Raw genomic sequence first — 19,527 nt, 5'->3', positions numbered from 1 at the left:
AGGATGTGCCCCAGATGGGGGCCTGTCCACCTTTACCCCCAAAGGCCTTTGCACCCCCTTTTTACAGTGAACATGCACCCATTTAGCAGGGAAAGAATGAAATCAACTACCAAACAGAACAAAGGAAAAGACTCAGAAACAGCAGGGGGCCTGGGTTCCAGTCCCAGCTCAGCTCCTCAGGTGCTGTGTGATGCCAGGTCTGCTCCTTAACCTCTCTGAGCCTCACTTCCCTACCTCCTAGGGCTGCTGAAGGACTTGGAATAGGGCCCAGCTCACACTCGTGCAGGGGTTGGCACTGTTTCTGTAAAGGGCCAGATAGTAAATATTCCCAGCATTGCGGGCTGGCCGATCTGTTGCAAGGACTCAGCTCTGCCATTGCAGCCAGAGGCGGTAGATTGCGGCATCAAGTGGCCCTGTGCCAATAAAACTTTATTTATGAAACAGGCATGCCCACCTCACAGCTCTCGCCATTACTGGACATCCTCTGGGCATCTGGATCTCAGTGGGTCTGACACTGGGCTCTGCATGGGCCCCAGTCACCACCCCTTTCCTGTTCCCGAGTCAGAGACGCTGCCCCATGTCTCCCAGCCCTGACTCTAGCTCAGGCCCTGTGCCTGCTACTCCTGCCTCCTTTCACTGCCCTCTCCCTGTCTCCCTGCCTCCTCTCTCCTCTCCACTCTCACCAGACCGTCTTCCCCAACCTGCCCCACTCAAGCACCTTCTATAGCTTCCCAGTGCCCTGCAGCCTGGCTCTGAAGGCCCAGCTGAGCCCTGGAAGCGCCCTTCCTTCCCCTGCCCCTGCCGCTCGCCCCACCGCTCACCCACTGGGCCCTCCTCCAGGTGCCCCCTCCCCACCTTCCCCGCGTTCCTGGGTCTTCTTCTTGCCCTAAAATCCTACTCTCCTCCCTCTGCTTCCTGCCAACTTCAGTCACTTTCCCCCCTGAGTTCCGCCTCTGATGATGTCACTCACTGTGGTGTCTCGCGCCCAGCTCTCTGCCAGAGCGGGGGTCTGTGTCCCCTTCCTCCCATATCCAGTGCCTGCTCACAATGGGCGCTCAGTAAACACTCATGGAGTGAAGGACTGCATGCCTCCTGCTGTCTCCTTTGATCTTCTCAGCAGGAGTGGTGGCAGTAGCATGCGGTTTACAGATGAGGGGTGCACAGGACACCCAGCCCCCTGCTGAGTTCTCGCCAACACCCTTAGAGATCCTCTCAGGTCACCTGCTCCTCAGAGGAGGAGACTGAGGCCCAGACAGCTGTGGGGGCAGCTCTAGGGACCCCAACAGTGACCCATCTTCCCCCTGCAGAAATCCTGGAGGCTGAAAAGGCAGACAAGGTGGAGAGAAGTGGTGAGTCTCTGCCTGCTGCTTCAGAGACCCATTCATTGAATGGGTTTGCTCAGGGCCCCCATGTGCCGCACACTGAGACCCACACATCCCTTTCTCTGCCAGGTCCTTGGATGCAGGTCCAGGAGAAAGTCTGGGAAGTGCAATTGTGTCTGGCACAACCCCTCACTGGCTGGGCTGGCACCCACAGGGGAGTGACTGCCATACAAGATGCTGGTGGATTGGGCTGTTTATTCTTTAAAAAAAAAAAAAATGTTTATTTGGCTGCACTGGGGTCTTAGTTGCGGCATGGGGGATCTAGTTCCCTGACGAGGGATTGAACCCAGGCACCCCTGCATTGGGAGCACAGAGCCTTAGCCACTGGACCACCAGTGATGTCCCTGGGCTGTTTATTCTTAAGGCAGCATCACCCATTTCAAGTAATAAGAAGCAATCTCCTTGGAGTGTGAGTTAAAGGGGTTAAAAAAGTAAAGGGTAAGCGTCACCAGTTGACACCTGCATGGCCTGTACCCCAGGCCAAGCACCAACCCCATCCACAGATGAAGAAACTGAGACACATGGAGGCCAAGTCGGGGTGGGTGGGGTCCTTGGGCTTCAACACTGTGTCTGGGGGCTCACTGGGAAGATTTTGAGTTTTTCTCAAGTTCTCAGGGGCTCCTGACCAAGCTCCATTCCTCTTCTAACTGCTTGAACCTCTGCTGCTAATTTGGGCTAAGGAAGGGCCTGTTCACTTATTGAGTGCTGACTGCATGACCCGCTCAGGGCAAGGTGATAGACACCGACTGCATGTGTGCCCTACTCAGGTGCTCAGCAGCTGACTTTGAGCTAACCTCCTCAATATATAAAAAGCTCCAACAAATCAACAACAAAAGTAAGTGTTCAGGGGAGTAAAGGGAGTTTTCTCATCATTATCATCATCATCACCATCATTGCTGTGACTTAGAAAGCCACCAAATCCTCCATGCAAAGACCCTTCAAGTCTCAGAGTTCTGGTTTCAAGACCCTCTGCTGTGCAGCCCCAGACCAGCCAGGCTCCTCTCTATGGGGCTTGGTTTAGGAAATGGAAACACTGAGCCCCACACAGGAGGTTCCTTAGAATTTCAGCAAGCTTGGTTATTCGGATCCTTGAAGGACGGTTGCTGGTTTCACAACTCTCACCAGAAAAGAAGGAAATGTTCCAGGCTGTGGGCAGAGTTGGCCCCTGGCAGAGACAGCACGAGCTAGTCTGAGGCTGCAACTCTGGCGCATCGCTCCCTCGCTGTGCAAACTTGGTGAAAGCACTTGACCTTTCTGTGCCTCTGTTTACCCCATCAGTAACATGGGGACAGCAACAATTCCAACAGCCTTGGGTTTCTCTAGGACTGCATGAGTCCCACACACCCTGGGGCGTGTGGCTGGGGGAAGTGACCGACACGGGAGCACAGCTGTGACAGGCCAATCCCAGGGCCCCACAGTGGACAGGAGCCACTGAAGTCACCTAAGGAATAATCCCCTACCAGCTGCTTTGACCTCCGGGGAAGCACAGGGTCCAGCCTGGCCTAGACCCCGGAAACAACTTCCACATGGACCCTGTTTCCCACTTTGCTCTGTGTTCAAGGCCTGATGGTTCCTGCAGCTGCTATCATATCACCACAAACTTAGTGGCCTAGAATCATGTGCCCGGGCTTCCCCAGTGTTCACTGGTTAAGAATTCACCTTGCAATGCATGAGACACTGGCTTGATCCCTGCTCTGGGAAGAGCCCACAAGCCATGGAGCAACTAAGCCCATGCACAACTACTGAGCTTGTGCTCTAGAGCCTGCTCAGCAACAAGAGAAGCCACCGCGATAAGAAGCCCCCACACTGCAATTGAAGAGTAGCCCCCACTTACCACAACAGGAGAAAGCCCACGCAGCAATGAAGACCCAGCACAGCCAAAAATTAATTAATTAAAAAAATTCACATCTGCTTGCCTGGTTGGTGAGCCTCTCTGTGATGAGATCCAGGTGCCTGAATGCCATGTTTCTTTCCAAACCAGCTGGTTCTACCCTCACCCTGCCACTTTCAAGGCTGTGCCTCAGTTTCCTTGTTAGTACCACGGGTGATAACAATCAGTCAGTTAGTTAGTTCAGTCGCTCAGTCGTGTCTGACTCTTTGCGACCCCATGAATCGCAGCACACCAGGCCTCCCTGTCTATCACCAACTCCCGGAGTTCACTCAGACTCACGTCCATCGAGTCTGTGATGCCATCCAGCCATCTCATCCTCTGTCGTCCCCTTCTTCTCCTGCTCCCAATCCCTCCCAGCATCAGGGTCTTTTCCAATGAGTCAACTCTTCGCATGAGGTGGCCAAAATACTGGAGTTTCAGCTTTAGCATCATTCCTTCCAAAGAAATCCCAGGGCTGATCTCCTTCAGAATGGACTGGTTGGATCTCCTTGCAGTCCAAGGGACTCTCAAGAGTCTTCTCCAACACCACAGTTCAAAAACATCAATTCTTCAGCACTCAGCCTTCTTCACAGTCCAACTCTCACATCCATACATGACCACAGGAAAAACCATAGCTTTGACTAGACGGACCTTTGTTGGCAAAGTAATGTCTCTGCTTTTGAATATGCTATCTAGGTTGGTCATAACTTTCCTTCCAAGGAGTAAGCGTCTTTTAATTTCATGGCTGCAGTCACCATCTGCAGTGATTTTGGAGCCCCCCCAAAAAAAGTCTGACACTGTTTCCACTGTTTCCCCATCTATTTCCCATGAGGTGATGGGACCAGATGCCATGATCTTCGTTTTCTGAATGTTGAGCTTTAAGCCAACTTTTTCACTCTCCTCTTTCACTTTCATCAAGAGGCTTTTTAGTTCCTCTTCACTTTCTGCCATAAGGGTGGTGTCATCTGCATATCTGAGGTTATTGATATTTCTCCCGGCAATCTTGATTCTAGCTTGTGCAGCATAGTAATTAACACAGGGGACTGAGGCTGGCTAAATATAGCCCCACAACAACCCTGTCCTCATTTTGGGGCCTGTGGACATGTCACCTCATGGGGCAGAGGAGACTTTGCAGGTGAGATTAAGTTAAGGCCCCTGAGATGGGAAAAAGCCATGACAAACCTAGACAGCGTATTAAAAAGCAGAGACATCACTTTGCTGACAAAGGTCTGTCTAGTCAAAGCTATGGTTTTTCCAGTAGTCATGTATGGAAGTGAGAGTTGAACCATAAAGAAAGCTGAGTGCCAAAGAATTGATGCTTTCAAACTGGAGTTGGAGAAGACTCTTGAGAGTCCCTTGGAGAGCAAGGAGATCAAACCAGTCAATCCTAAAGGAAATCAACCCTGAATATCCATTAGAAGGGCTGATACTGAAGCTGAAGCTCCAATACTTTGGCCACATGATTCGAATAGCTGACTCATTGGAAAAGTCCCTGATGCTGGGAAAGATTGAGGGCAGGAGGAGAAGGGGACGACAGAGGATGAGATGGTTAGATAGCATCACTGACTCAATGGACATGAATCTGTGCAAACTCCAGGAGATAGTGAAGGACAGAGGACGCTGGCCTGCTGCTGCAGTCTATGGGGTCACAGTCAGACATGACTGAGCCACTGAACAGCAACAACCTGAGATGGGAACGACCCTGGATTCCCCAGGGGGCCCAGTGTCATCACAGGGTCCTTATAAAAGGCAGAGGGGAGGATCAGAGGCAGAGAGACAGGAGATGCTGCGCTGCTGGCTGTGAGGATGGAGGGAGGAGCTGCAAGTCAGGGATGTGGCTCCTCTAGAAGCTGGAAAAGGGGGGAGCCAGTGCTCCCCAGGAGCCTCCAAAGGGACCAACCCTGCCCACCCCTGGATTCAGCTCCATGAGCCCATGTTGGAATTCTAACCTGCCTCCCAGACCTCTCATTGCGTCTCCACATTAGCGGGGCCTCAGCAAAGCCTCCCCAGGGCAGCACAGGGTCTCTGACCTATATGTCCATAGGCTCACCAAGGCCCTGCCACCCCCTCCCTGCTCTGAGGCCTCCTTGGCTCCCCAGTGCCCACAGGAGGAGCCCCTGCCCCTTGGCCCCACCTTTGAGGACCTGAACTAACCCGATTAGCTTGGTGTTATCTGACCGCCAGGCCCTGTGCTTCCGTTGTGAGCCCAGATCAGCGGATCTACACCGTCAACCGGGAGAAACGTCAGCACCAAGGGTGTGGGGGCCTTTGTCACATTACGCTCCACCTCTAGCACCTACTAGAGGCTGGTATACAGTAGGTGCTCAAAAATGCAGCAAAGGCAGCAGGAATCACAGGGCTTTCTGGGGCTGGGATTGCACATGGGGAGACTGAGGCCGGAGGCAGTGACCAGCAGGGCTGAGGCGGGACTGCCTCCATCTGGTGAGCTGGCCCCCAACCCGGAGGGGTGGCCAAGGCTGCAGTGCTGCCGGCTGCTTAGCATTTTCTGGTGAAGGTTACTGGTTACTTGGTTTCTGGGTGAACAACAGGGCCCTGGAGCCCTCACACCCCTCCACTGCTGGTCTCCTGGGCAATTATGATTGTCATCAACAACCCCAATGCAGGAGAATCATTGGGTTTTCTAAAGTGCTGGCTCAGAACCGGCCGTTGCTGGCGGGGCCTCCGACCACAGGCCACAGCCCCATTTCCCTTTTCCTGGACGTTGGGAGGGGTGCGGCCCACTGAGCTCTCCAGGGACACACCTGCCTGTGACAGCCATGGGGCCTGGGGTGGGGGACTGGGGCCGCCTGCTGCTGACTGTGACCGCTGTCCTGACACTGCCCATGAGGCCCCCAGGTGAGGACCCCCAAGTATTCCACCCAAGCCTGCCAGAGGCCCACAGGGACCCACCCAGGAAGCCCCAGCCCCCTGCATGGCTGCTTCTCTCGGGTCGCAGTTTGGGGGCGGGCAAGAGGCCCAGTCCCAGCCCCAGGTTTTAGGGAGTCTGGCTCCCCACTCTGCAAACTCCAGGGTCTTCTCTTTCCATCTCTGTCTCTCCTGCCTCCCCCCAGCCTGACCCCCTCCCCATCCTGCCCCACCCCTGACAGGCCACCCACCCTGCCTGCAGGCTCCTGGGGGGCACAGATCATTGGGGGCCACGAGGTGACCCCCCACTCCCGGCCCTATATGGCATCCGTGAAGTTCCAGGGCCAGCACCACTGCGGGGGCTTCCTGCTGAGGGCCCGCTGGGTTGTGTCGGCTGCCCACTGCTTCAGCGGCCGGTGAGCCTGGGATGAGGGCATGTACTGGTGTGGGCAGGGGGGTGGAGGGGGGCTTGTGCAGATGGGCCTCTCAGCTGGGCAGGGGGAGTTAACAGAGAAAAAGGGGCAGGAGAAGTAGGGAAGGACCGGCAGCCATGACCATAAGCAGAGGTTACAACCGTTGCATTCATCCTGAGTGTGTGCTTGCATGCATACTAAGTCGCTTCAGTCGTGTCTGACTCTTTGAGACTCCACGGATTGTAGCCCATCAGGCTCCTCTGTCCATGGGATTCTCCAGGCAGGAATACTGGAGCGGGTTGCCATGCCCTTCTCCAGGGGATCATCCCAACCCAGGGATCGAATCGCAGTCTTTCACGTCTCCTGCATTGGCAGGCGGGTTCTTTACCACTAGCGCCATCTGGGAAGCCCTCATTCTGAGTATATTGATACAATAATTACTAACATTAATATTGAAATTATTAGAGGCAATGCTATAATCCAGATGGGAATTAGAATAAATATAATGAGTGTTATATTCATTTGAAGTATAATGTTATAATAAGTATTCAAATTAATAGTGCAGCAGGACTCCCCTGGTGATCCGGTGGTTAGGACTCCACACTTTCACTGCAGGGGCCATGGGTTTGATCCCTGGTTGGGGGACTAAGATGCCACATCTAATATGGAGTGGTCAAAAAAAAAAAATATATATATATATATTGCAGCAATTGGAGTTAATACCATAATTGAGACGGGAGGGTGATCAACTCAACATTTATCATCACAAGCTGGCAGGAGGATGGCATGGGCTTACTTCCCAGGAGGCGAGAGACTGAGCCTGTGTGAGACAGCCCTCACCTCAGCCTTGCTCACATTCCCCGCCCATTCCCCCCACAGAGACCCCGGGACAGGCCTGGTAGTGCTGGGGGCCCATGCCTTGCGCACCAAGGAGGCCACACAGCAGGTGTTCAGCATCTCCGCTGTCATCACGCACCCAGACTACCAGCCCACCACGCACACCAGTGACATCTGTCTGCTGCAGGTGACCCATTGCGTGGGGATCGGGCCCTCGGTGCAGGTCGGACCTGTCCCTACCCCTCCCCTTACCATGGCCTGACTTGTTTAAAAACAGCTGTTAGGCGCCTGTGAGCGTCTGTGAGCACCCATGAGTCAAGTCACTCCCTCCACTGCCCTCTGGAACACCCACACAGCCCGCTTGGCCTGCTGCTTGCTGAGCAGTCAGCACCCCAACAGGCTCTGACCCCCGGGCCTTTGCGCTGGCTGTGGCCCTGCCCAGCCCATGTTCCCCAGACTCCATGTGGCTTTCAGGTCTTTGCTCAGTTGTCCCCTTCTCAGGCAGCCTCCCTTAATGACCTCCAGTTCTCGGCTGCCCCTGGCTCCCCCCTTCTCACCCCATCCCCTCTTCTGTGTCCAGCACCACCCACACCTTCTGGAAGCACCTGTACCACTGGTTCCACCTCTGCCCTTGAGGGCGGGGATTTTTATCTCGTCTGTGGTGAGTTGTGGTACACAGCAGATGCTCAACATTCACGTTGAAACAGTGAGACTGTAGGGCCATCAAAGACCCTGATCCCTGCCCCCTCAGGCCCTCCAGGGGGTTTCCTCCCTCCCCGCACATGTGCCTCTATTTGGACCTCACATGGCCCTTCCTGCTTGGGGGACCACCCTTCCCACAGCCCCCACCTGGGGGGCCCCAAATTCAACCCCAGGGACTACGGAGCTGCCATTTAAAGGGAGAATATCCCCAAACTGCCCTTGAAATGGGTGAAAATCAAACAGAGGGGACATTCAACACAACAAAAATGAAACCCTGGGAACAGGAGGGTCTAGGGTGTGGGGTTTTCTTGGCAAAATATAATGTAGGCAGCCAGTGTTGGCAGCCAAAGCTGGCATATGAATTCTGCTCCTCTGTGAAACCCCGTAGCCTGGAACCCCTGCTCTAATTCACCTAGCCCAGTGTGCAGACGGGGAAACTGAGGCCAGGGGTGATCAGGGATGCACCCAAGATCAGGGAGTGAACACCCAAACCAGGGGTCCCAGTTGTTCATTCCATAACTGCTGATTGAGTGCCATCTGTGTGCCAGGAAACCATGAATACACAGCCATGAACATACAGCCCTGGCCTGGCTCCCTCTGAACTCCCAGTCTAACTAGGTGGCAGCTGAGTAAATCAGCCTTGACAGGAGCACATGGGAGCCCAGAGGAGGCACCTGTCCTAGACTGGCAGTCTGGGAGGACTTCCTGAAAGTGGTGTCTAAGCTGAGTCCTAAAAGCTGGATAGGAAAGGTGCCCCCAGCAGGGGGTACAGTGTTACAGTGTGAGCAAGTGTGCAGGTGGGAGGAGGGGAGGGCCAAACTAATGGGCCAAGAGGTTTTTTATCCCCGTGTCCTAAGGGCAATGGGCATGGAGGAGAGCTCAGAGCAGGGAAAAAGATGCTGGTTAGCAGGACCCCTGGGCAGCTGCGGGGGCGAGACTGGAAGCATGGAGGCTGGTGAGGTCTGATGAGCAGGGGCCCAAGGTGACAGAAGCAGCCGGGCCCTCTGACAGCCTAACAACAGCTGCAACTGACTTCTCTCCACAAGGACAGGAAGAGACGAGGAAAGGTAGACAGGAAGGGGTGGCAGGGGGCGGCTGCAGGCAGGCCTAACCTCCCTGCACCTCCCGCCCCTGCAGCTGAACAGCTCTGCCACCCTGGGTCCTGCAGTGGGACTACTGGGGCTGCCGCGGAGGGGCGCCAGGCCTCCCCGGGCCGGGACACGCTGCAAGGTGGCTGGCTGGGGCTCCGTGTCCGACTTCGAGGAACTGCCGCCTGGGCTGATGGAAGCTGAGGTCCGCGTGCTGGAGCTGGACGCCTGCAACAGCTCCTGGAAGGGGCAGCTGAGCCCTGCCATGCTCTGCACCCACAGTGGGGACCGCCGGCGACGTGGCTTCTGCTCGGTGAGATGTTCACTCTCAGTCCTGCCTGCTTGCTGTGTAGGGAAACTGAGGCCCTCAGAGAGGTCAGAGCTGGTCAGAGAGCTTGGGCAACTAAGTCCCTGCTCACCTTTAACCAGTTGGTGAGGCCTGGGAAGGGGAGGGAGCCCCCAGGGTCACAGGGCTGCCATGTATGGCTGCATAGGTTGTGCACTGCACAAAGGACTACAGATTTGTGTCTTTAAAAGCAGTGTCCAGATCTCAAGGAAGACGCTTCTGCTCCTAAGCCTTTGTATGGATTAATGGCAAACCTGGGCCTGATGCCCAGGGAGAAACACAGCCCAGACTGGGAGCAGGGGAGTATCTTTTGTTCTAGCCAAAGTGCGTGGTTCAGATTCTAGAGCCCAACTGCCCGGGTCCACATCCAGATGAGCCACTTCTTACACATATGGTTTTGGAAAAGTCATCTCACTTCTCAGGAGCTCACTTTCTCCGTCTGTAAAATGGTCACACCAATAGGACATATTTCTTTGGGTCAGAGCTGATTCCAGGTGAAAATTAGGGTGATAGGTCTGGGGAGAGGAGGAAGCAGGGACTTTAGGGTGAGTATTCAGGAAGGCCTCTCTGAGGACAGTACTTTCGAGACTTGGAGGAGCCTTGAGAATGTCTGAGGGGAGACATGCCAGGCAGACAGACCAGTCACAGGGCTGCTGTGTAGTCGCGCAGGTTGTGCATTGCACAAGGAGCTATAGACTTGTGTGGTATACAAGGAGTGTCCAGCAGGGGGCAGTAATGGGTCTCAAGGATAGGCAAAAGCCTAGAGGTTGGAGCTTGGGCTTTCCAGGTGGCACTTGTGGTAAAGAACCCCCCTGCCAATGCAGGAGATATGAGACGTGGCTTCGATCCCTGAGTCAGGAAGATCCCCTGGAGGAGGGCACAGCAACCCACTTCAGTATTCTTGCCTGGAGAATCTCATGAACAGAGGAGCCTGGAGAGCTATAGTCCATAGGGTTGCAAAGAGTTGGACAAGGCTGAAGCAACTTAGCACACAGAGGTTGGAGCTCAGTTTGCTGCAGAAACAGCTGGCATGTCTGGCTGGAACCAAATGAGTTCGGGGAGAGGAGAGCAGATGAGTGATGGGGGCTGGCTTCTCTAGGCCCTAAAGGCTGAGATGATGTGTTTAGTCTTTGCTCTAAGAGCACTGGGGAGCCATGGTCCCAGCCCAAGCTCTGGGGACTGTCCATGGGACATAAAAGGGTTTTGAGGTAGAGAAGGTCCAGATCAGATCTACATATATTAGCTTCTTTAAGGAAAGTGAGGCCCAGCAAGGGACCCCTGACCTCACCTTTGCCTCCACCCTCAGGCGGACTCTGGAGGACCCCTGGTATGCAGAAATCGGGCCTATGGCCTCGTCTCCTTCTCTGGCCTCTGGTGTGGGGATCCCAAGACACCCGATGTGTACACACAGGTGTCCGCCTTCGTGACTTGGATCAGGGACGTGATTCGGCATGGCCAGCGTGGCCCCCAGCCCAGGACCACGGGGGGCCGGCAGGCGTTGTCTGAACCACAGCAGCACCGGGTACACCACCAAGATGGCAAACGATACAAATAGCTCTGGCCTGGAAAACTCTGAGGCTGGAGCAGAGGGTCCATGAGCCCTTAAACTCCAGGAAGCCTGGTGTCAGGGCAGGTAGGGGGCATCAGTTCCCAACTAAAGGGCAAAATAACAATAAAGTGTTAACTGACTCACAGATATGATGGTCTGCCCTCAAGGTCCACCCACATGCCCTTCAGCTTCTCCTTGGCCTCTGAATGGTCAAGGCTCCAGCTCTGCCACCCTCTCTCTGAGGGACCCTGAGCCACAGGACCTGGACTCCTCACCACCCTCCCTCCCGCTCCCCACACTGACCCCCCTGGAGTTTCCCATCTGCGCCTCACAGCCCAGGCTGGGGACAGCCTCCCGGCCTCCTTGGCCCCTGCCTAGAAAGCCATTCCTCTGCCCTCCGGCCAGACCCATTCACAGGTGGGGAAACCAAGGCTGGGAGAGAGTGGGGTCTCAGGTTGGCCTACCTCCGTGTTAAGCCTGATCCTCGAAAAGAACTTCAGGCAAATGGTGCCTGGCTGGCAGCAAGGCTGGGTGAGCCCCAGCCCAGTGCTTTTACTAATCATGTCAGTGTCATTAGGGCACCTCCAACCCTTCCAGGCCAAACCGCCATTTCTGGACCCTAAACCAAGTGGCCTCTTGGGGCTTCCCTAAGCCACCAAGACCCCGTTCCTTTCCTCCCCTTCCCCATAAAGGCCAAGACTCTCCCACCCAACCCCATGCCACCTGCCTCAGTTCTATGCCTGCTACTGCCCACAGCTGAAGCTGGATGCTGAGGCCCAGAAGTAGGCAGCACCTGCCCCAAGAACATGCACTTGTGTCTCTTCTGGATGCTTTCAGAAACCCCCACAGCACCCCAGGCTGGTAACCCCCTCCCAAAGTGGGGGGACACAGAGGTTCAGAGAGAGGAGAGCAAAACAAGGTCTGAACACCCACAGTGGCTTTTTCAGTGTTTATTTCTTTGGCAGGTGAGGCAGGACCCCAGGGCGGGGGAGATTGCCCTGTTGGCGGGCTTGGGCGAACCCACTACTAAAGGGCACTTTTCTGGGTGTCACAGGTAAGGCACTTCCTGGAGGCAGGGAAGGACATGGATGAGCACCACCATCTTGGGGAGCTGTGCTCCTGCCCCACTGGACGCCCCTCCCCCTCTGGGTCTGCACCTCTGGCCTACAGATGGGCATGGGGAGGTGACAAAGAGCAACAGTCCAGGTGGCAGGAGGAAACCCAGCTGGCAGGCAAGGAGGGTTCAGCTGGGAACTGGGCCTAGAGGCCAGGGCAAGATACAGGGAACGCCACCTGTGGATAGGGTAGCAGGCACCGGTGTGCCCCTCAGACACACGGCTCCAGGATGCCAGGTATGCAGCAGGTCTTGGCATATACGCCCCACCCTGGGCCAGTGGGTGAGCAGGGCCTCACAGGCCCCACCGGGTCCCTCCCACCTGACATGGTGCCTGCTTTGTTCTAGCAGATGCCTCTCCACGCCCAAGGCCTGTGTCAGGAGGCACAGATGGCACCCCCATCCCCCAGGGACATGCTGGGAAATGGGTGAGGAAGGGGGAAGGTAAGTCCCTTGGTCACCCTGGGACTGGTGGCGGACAGTGGTTGCTTCCTTGATCTGTCTGCGGTCTGGGCATGTTCTGAAGCTCATCTATTCACACCCAGGCTGTGAACCCCCTCTCACCCCCTGGTCCCTGTTCTAGAAGGCCAGGGTACCTCCTCATTAATTGCTGGCAGGAAATCCCTAGACCTCTTGGTGGCAGCGACAATTAACAGAGTGATCCCCAAGGGAGCATAAGTTTGAGGTCCTCCTGGGCAATAGGGTACCTGGGGTGGGGGCTGGGGGGTCTGGGCACCCACCCACCAGCCTGCTCCCAGGCTTCTTTTCCCCAGTCCTTCCAAGATATCGTCGAGGGGCACCAGGGCTCCCACAGTGGTCCCTGTCCAGGTTCTGGGGGTGTCCGTTGGACATAAATAGACTCTGCTGTGGCAATAAATAAAAAGGGGAAGCCTTGAACGCCAGGCCCAGGCCGGTCCCGCAGGCTCACACAAAGTTCTCCTCCTCCTCGGACTCAGGATCTAACGGCTCGGGGGTGCCTGCAGAGTGGGAGGGACCAAAAGAGAAATGCGGGCGCGGAGAGGGGCTGGGGGCTAGACCCCCCCGCTGCTCCCCTCTGCGTGCCGCACCTGCACAGCTGCCCGGGTGGCGCACGCCGATGGAGCGGCCCAGGAAGCAGGTGGCCTGGCGGAGATGGCAGGAGGACAGGTAGGTGACGTTGTTGTTGCCACAGAGTTCCTGGCCGGGGCTGGATGGTGCGGGGCAGGGCGCCGCGCGACACACCACGCAGTGCGCGCTGCCGGTCTGATCCACCACACACGACTGTGGCCGCAGGCAAACCACGTGGGCGCAAGATTCTGCAGGTGGGGCGTGGGGACAGGTAAAAAGCGCGACTCCGGACAGGGCGGGGTCTTCAGGCCCCAGCCCCTTGCTGCACCAGAAGCCACACCCCTTCCAATGTCCCGCCCACTCACTGGTCCCACCTTTAGACCCGCCCCTTGGTGTACCGAAGTCACACCCCTTCCACGAACCACGCCACGCCCCAGATCTACGGTCAATCTTTCCCCACTTTGCGCCAATAAGTTCCTCTGACTCTCATACTCGTATTTCTCACCCCATAGGGGCCTCAGAAGCCCCCTTTCCAAACTTGTACCCTACTCTTCCCCATTCCCGATCCCACAAGACCTGAGCTTGTGATACTCTCTTGGGACTATAGGTCCCGCCCACGAGCTCACACCTAGGCCCCGCCTACCATGGGCCGCACCCAAATCTACGAGACCTGTAATAAGCACCCTGGATTATAGACCCCGCCCCTTCCTGCCAGTGACCCACCCCCAAGCGCTGCGGCAGCGGCCTCTAACAGGATGCTCAGGCCCGGGGGCCCCGCCCCTCCCCAAGGCTCCGCCCCAACGTACTGCGGCAGCGACCACGGTACATCACGCGCAGGTCCGGGTGGCCGCGACAGCGCGCGGCGCGCAACTCGCACTCGTCGCGGTAGGTGGCGCCGTCAGAGCCGCAGACCTGCAGGCGCGCCGGGAGCCCCGTGCAATCGGGCGCGCACTCGCAGCGCGGACGGCCCCCCAGCATGCGGCAGGCCTTGCCGGGGCCGCACTCCACGCCCTCGCACGAATCTGTGGACAGAGGACACGCACGCGTGGGCTGCGGCGCATGGCCGAGGCCGGAGGTCCTCCGAGGCCCAGCGCCCTCGCTCCCTGTTCCGACGGATAAAGGCCGGACCGGAGCGAGGGGCGGTCCGAAGAAGGGGCTCACGGGGGAGGAAACTGAATTGGGGTCTCGGGGAATTTCAGCCACTCCAGAGTGGACTAGGACTCGACGCTTTTCGCGGGACGGGCCTCTGTCGGGGTGCAGGGCTCAGTGTGGGCGGAAGCGAGGGGTCTCTGTCGGGAATCTGGGGGTCTGGGAGGAACAGGCTTCACCCCCAGTCCGGCTCTCGCTCCGCAGCTGGGCCACCCGCTCAGGCTGACGTCTGTTCCCTGATTTACGCGCGTTTCTGGGAAGGCCGGCGGGGGACCGGCTGCGTCAGCCCGGGGGGCTCCACCCCGTCCAGGCGCGGGGCTGGGGAGGATGGGCAGCGTCTGTTCCTCCCGCCTGCCAGGACCTCCCTTGAAGAGGCGTCGGGGAGGGCGGGGTGTTGGCCTGGTCTGAGGTTCATTTCCTGAGGAGGGGGCCTCGCACAGCTCGAGCCCTCGAAACAGGGTTACCGCCCCCCGCAACCCCATTTCTCAGGTAGGGAAATAAATCTCTCTCTGGCTCCTCGCCCCCACTCCGGCCCCACGAAAGCCTGATTTTCGCCTCCCAGGCCCAGTACAGCCTCCCACCTGCCCCCACAAGGTGGTGCCCTTTTGTCATCATTTTACCAAAGGGGCCTCCCAGGTGGCGCTAGTGGTAAAGAAACTGCCTGCCAACGCTGGAGACACAGGAAATGCAGGTTTGATCCCTGGGTCGGGAAGATCCCTTGGAGTAGGAAATGGTCATCCACTCCAGTATTCTTGCCTGGAAAATCCCATGTACAGAGGAGCTTGGCGGGCTACAGACCACAGGGCCGCAGAGTCCGACATAATTGAGCAACTGAACAAATATATATATATATATATATATATATATATATATACACACACACACACACACACACACACACACACACACACCAAAGTGGGAAACTGAGGCCCCATCACAGCTGTGAATTGAGGAGAGCCAGGGCACCTAAGCGTGAGAACTCCAGGCCAGACCAGATGGACCCCCCAGCTCCATGATTTGTGGGTCTGGGTCTGTCTCTGAGCTCGAGTTGAAGTTTCAGCCTCAGTTGCCCTGAGTCTAACAGTGAGGCTAATCCGGAACTCCACCCTACAGGGTGAGCATACAGTGATGGAAGCTCCTTTAGAAGCCAGCCAGAGCCCCTCATGTCTCCCTGCCAGGGCATGTGGACTGCACCTGGGTGCCTCCTGTGCTGCCCGCCCACACGCACATCTGGAAACGCTCCCCCGGGTGGCTTCACGCATGCTAGAACAGAAGTGGCAGGGCTGAGTTCCTGTCGCCAGGGCCAGATGAGGTGGGGGGAGGGCATCCTGGACCATGTCAGGCCTGGGCCAGGCACTTTTTGAAGTCTGTCCTCCTCCTAAAACCCAGAGGGGCTTCTGGAGGGAGCCAGGGCACATGGCAGTTGAGTTCAGGACCACCCAGCCAGGCTGATCTGGTATTAATCACATCCCAGCCGGCCAGCCAGGCTCCTCGGCTTGGCCTGCAGGTCTGCAGCCCTCAGTTCCAGCTTCCATCCAGCACCTCTGTCCTGACTCCACCCACTCGGGTCTGATCCCAGGCCATGGTCTCCGTGCTCCCCCTTCCCCACCCGCCCCACCATGGTCTCTCCAGCTGGCAAACTCCTAATCATCCAACAACACCCTGGTTTCCAGAGCCCACCTCCTTCAAGTCATGTCCCCATGCGCCCTCTGGGTCCTTGCAGGTTCAGTCTTGCACAGGGGGCTGAGAGGGTCTCCAACGAGACTATGTCTTGACCTATTCATTCACTGTGCTTAAAAGAGCTCCTAGTCTCTCATGGAGGAGGCAGCATTTCACAGAACACAGTCCAGAAGGCAAATGCTTGTTAAACATACAGCTGTGGCCCTAACCACAGACCCTGGAACCTGCGAGGTTAAGGGCAGATGAGTGTTTGGGAACACTGAGTGTGGGGTCACAAACCCTAATGGCCAGTCAGGGAGAATCCACCTTTCTAGGAGCTAGGTGTGCCTGTCTATCCACCATGTGGAGTGAAGGTGGGCAAGGCTACCAGGGCAGAGGGCTCCCCCTGAGTGAGACCCTAGAGGCTGGAAACCAAACTGGGGAATCCTTTCTGCAGGAGGCTGAGGGCCTGGGAGCCCGAAGGCCCCCAAACCCTCTCTGAGTCTGGGATCCCCTTGCCAGCAGCCTCAACCTCCCGCATGCCCCCAGACAGGAAGCTCACTCTTGCCTGTGCCGCCTCTGACCAAGAGACCACGGCCTTCTGCTGACGCACAGGGTCTCACCTTTGCAGGGGAGGCAGTGGACGAGGCCTAGGAAGCCCAGGAGGCTGATCTTGTTCCCCGGGTGGGTGAAGTTGGACCAGGCGGTGTCGATGTTGCCAGAGGCACAGCATTCAGCCTGGCTCACATCCGTCTTCAGCACCAGGCTGCAGGTGGCCTCTCGGCCCTGCTGGAGCCAGCAGACACCACCTGCGGACAGAGGGGCAGTTCCTACAGGGCCAGAGGTGCCCCCAGGTGCTCCTTTCCACACCCAAGCCTTGGCCTGCCAGGCAGCTGCTGGCCCATGGGGATGCATACAGTTGGTGCTCAGTAACTGCAAAGGGGATGATCCACCTCCCACCTGGGAGGGAGGGATAGAGAACCACACAGGTGTCCCGGCTCCAGCTGCAGATTCTTCTGGGATCCTTCCTCTGGGCTCCGGCCCCCATACGGCTCTATTGCCAACCCCCTCCCCTCCCGGCAAGCTCTCCCCATGGCTCCAGGCCCCCAGCCCAGGCCTGGCATCCTGCCCGACCAGTCAAACACCCGGAGCTGGACGTGTCAGGGTCAGTGGGCCCTAGAGCCGCCTCTCCCGCCTCTGCCCTCTGTCTAGACAGCGCCCGAGGGCATGCGGAGCCCCCTCGCCTGGCAGCCCCCCCTCGCCTGGCCCGCCTCTTACTCACTCCAACTTGGGAACATTCCCCTTGCATGAGCTCACTGTCTCCCCGGGGACGCGGCCTTCGGGGAGGGGGCTTGGCTCTCCCCTCAGTGCAGGGGTGGGGTGGGGCTGCAGGGTGGGGTGGGGGGGACAGATGGCCCTCAGTTTCTGCACCGTTAAGTGGGGGCAGGAGTGGCCGGGGCCCCCATCCCAGGAGCTCCCAGGCACTGCTGAGCTCCGAGGGACCAGCTCAGTTCGGGGAGCTCGGCATCTTTGCTCCCCTTATAAAAGGGGAAACTGAGGCCCAGAGTTGGGGTGTGACTTCCCTGGCGTCTCCACAACTGGCAGATACGAGATTCTAACAAGTCTGCCTGCGCCAGACCCAGCGAAGATCTGAGACCCGGGCTGGAGATCCTGAGTCCAACCACCCAGCCCTGCCTCTCTGGGGCACTGGGACCCGGAAAGTCCAGGTTCATATCCGCTTTGCCCCGTACAAGCTGTCTGACCCTTTGCCTCAGTTTTCCCATCTGGAAACCGGGCATAAGAGTGCTCACACTGTAGGGCTGCTGCGTGGATTCCAGGAGGGAGGCGGCAGACCCTGAGCACTCAGTAACTGTCAGCAGCCCTGGGGACTAGTTCTTGATAATAAATTGTGAGGAGTCACATCTGCTCGCCTGACCTCCTGGTGACCCTCCTTTAGGTCTTTTAGGGCTGGGGGAGGGGAGCCCCAAGCATTCCCACATTCAACCTGCAGTGGCCATGGGTCACCACGGGTCACTGCTCTCTGCCCCCAGCTGCCACCGCCGCCTCGCCCCCCGACCTATCCCCCGGCCCGCATTCCCGGCAGGCCCACGTGGGTGGCCCGCCCCGCCCGCCCCTTCCGGCCGCCCCACTCACCCGGCGCGGGGTCCCCCGAACCCAGGGAGCCCACGAAGCCCACGGCCCATGCCAGGGCCCCCCAGGGCAGCGGCCATAGTGGCCCCGGCGCCCGGGGACGCATGGCGAACGCAGACACGGCGGCGACCCCCGCGTCGGACGCGCGGGCAGCTGGCGGACGGGCGGCAGGGAGGGCGGCGGCGGCACCACTTCCAGCGCGCGGCCGGCGCGCCCTATAAAGGTCCCGCGGGCTGCGGGCGGGGCGGGGCGGGCCAGCCGGGGCGGGGCGCGGGGACGGCGGGGCTCGGGGCAGTGTCGCTCGCGATGTGGGCGGCAGCTGATGAGGGGCGGGGGCCCCACCCGGGAGCCGGGCCCGTGGCTTCGAGTTCGAGGTGTCGCCGTGCGTTTGGGGGACGAGTTGGCCAGTGACCCACGAAGAGTGCGTCTGCTGAGCCTTGCGCATCGTGGTCTGCATGTGATGGCTGGCGTGGCCCCAGTGTGCTCTGGGCTCGTAGCCTGACCTCCCCGTCCCCTCCCACACACCCGGGGACCTCAGCCCCAGCCACTCCCTAATCCAACCCTCCAGGCCACCCGCCTGGCCACCTGGCCCCTGGAGCCGGTGGGCACAGCTGGGTGTGAGCACGTGGGGGGGGGGGAGGGGCTGTGGAGAGGAGACAGATACAGACACACCAGTGGTCCCAACAACATGCCAACAGCAATAATCATACTGCAAATCTTCCAGAGTGCCTACTGTGTGCCTGGCCTTTGCCCCTCCTCCTACCCTGAGCCTGCAACAACCCCTTAGGTGGCCTGAATAATCTGCCTGCTCCTCCTCTCCAAGGGTCAGTGCTCTCTGTCCTTTGCCACCTGGAATCCTGGTTTCCCAAAATGCACGATGGGCTGGGAAGCACGCAGCCCCCTGGGGCCTCAGTGCAGAAGGATGCTTTTCCTACTCTGGGCTGATCCTTTCAGTCCTTGGGGCCCCAGAAAATTGTCAGGGCACTTCCACATCTCATGGACCCTGTGCAGCCCCTCTACACAGTTTGTGTTTGTGTTTCTGGGGAATAATTAGTGACAGTCTCCTGGAGGCAAAGACGTTTGAGGGTACTGGGGCAACAGGTTAACTAAGGCAGACCTACTCCCATCCTCAGTGAGCTCGTGTGGTCTGTCCAGGTCATAGACAGACAAATTAATGTGTAACTTTAAGGAGTAGAAAATGCTTTTAGGAAAAACAAACGATTGAGAGCTGTTGGTTATCTCCCAGGGCCACCTATGCCTCATCGCCCCCCATTCCTGCATCTGCCCCCTCCCCAGGTGTAGAAGCAGGACCCCATAAAGCCACACCCCTCTTCTGCATGCACGAGATCTGTGGC

General features: G+C 57.8%; 2 protein-coding genes across 2 annotated transcripts; one reads left to right on the top strand and one right to left on the bottom strand.

Moving 5' to 3' along the window:
* The first annotated feature begins 5,982 nt into the window (after positions 1–5,982).
* On the top strand, positions 5,983–11,197 carry PRSS57 (serine protease 57). Its single transcript, XM_019963643.2, has 5 exons — positions 5,983–6,108; positions 6,380–6,533; positions 7,410–7,554; positions 9,207–9,470; positions 10,810–11,197. The coding sequence occupies exons 1-5, from the start codon at positions 6,030–6,032 to the stop codon at positions 11,056–11,058; spliced, it is 891 nt and encodes a 296-aa protein (XP_019819202.1). The 5' UTR covers positions 5,983–6,029; the 3' UTR covers positions 11,059–11,197.
* Positions 11,198–11,987: 790 nt separating this feature from the next.
* FSTL3 (follistatin like 3) lies at positions 11,988–18,374 on the bottom strand. Its single transcript, XM_070793425.1, has 5 exons — positions 18,176–18,374; positions 16,645–16,830; positions 14,020–14,235; positions 13,234–13,461; positions 11,988–13,143 (listed from the first exon to the last, which is right to left on the bottom strand). The coding sequence occupies exons 1-5, from the start codon at positions 18,276–18,278 to the stop codon at positions 13,091–13,093; spliced, it is 786 nt and encodes a 261-aa protein (XP_070649526.1). The 5' UTR covers positions 18,279–18,374; the 3' UTR covers positions 11,988–13,090.
* Positions 18,375–19,527: the final 1,153 nt, after the last annotated feature.

Source organism: Bos indicus, chromosome 7, assembly GCF_029378745.1.
Source record: "Bos indicus isolate NIAB-ARS_2022 breed Sahiwal x Tharparkar chromosome 7, NIAB-ARS_B.indTharparkar_mat_pri_1.0, whole genome shotgun sequence".
NCBI classification, from domain to species: Eukaryota; Metazoa; Chordata; class Mammalia; order Artiodactyla; family Bovidae; genus Bos; species Bos indicus.
This window is presented reverse-complemented; position numbering and strand designations above follow the sequence as displayed.

Excerpts from the sequence above, each read along its gene's own strand:
- PRSS57 (XM_019963643.2), top strand. The coding sequence starts at position 6,030 with ATGGGGCCTGGGGTGGGGGACTGGGGCCGCCTGCTGCTGACTGTGACC. Across the intron at positions 6,534-7,409 it reads GCCCACTGCTTCAGCGGCCG|AGACCCCGGGACAGGCCTGG; the intron begins GTGAGCCTGGGA and ends TTCCCCCCACAG. Across the intron at positions 9,471-10,809 it reads GGCGACGTGGCTTCTGCTCG|GCGGACTCTGGAGGACCCCT; the intron begins GTGAGATGTTCA and ends CTCCACCCTCAG.
- FSTL3 (XM_070793425.1), bottom strand. The coding sequence starts at position 18,278 with ATGCGTCCCCGGGCGCCGGGGCCACTATGGCCGCTGCCCTGGGGGGCC. Across the intron at positions 13,462-14,019 it reads GTACCGTGGTCGCTGCCGCA|AATCTTGCGCCCACGTGGTT; the intron begins GTACGTTGGGGC and ends CCCCACCTGCAG. Across the intron at positions 13,144-13,233 it reads CCACCCGGGCAGCTGTGCAG|GCACCCCCGAGCCGTTAGAT; the intron begins GTGCGGCACGCA and ends CCCACTCTGCAG.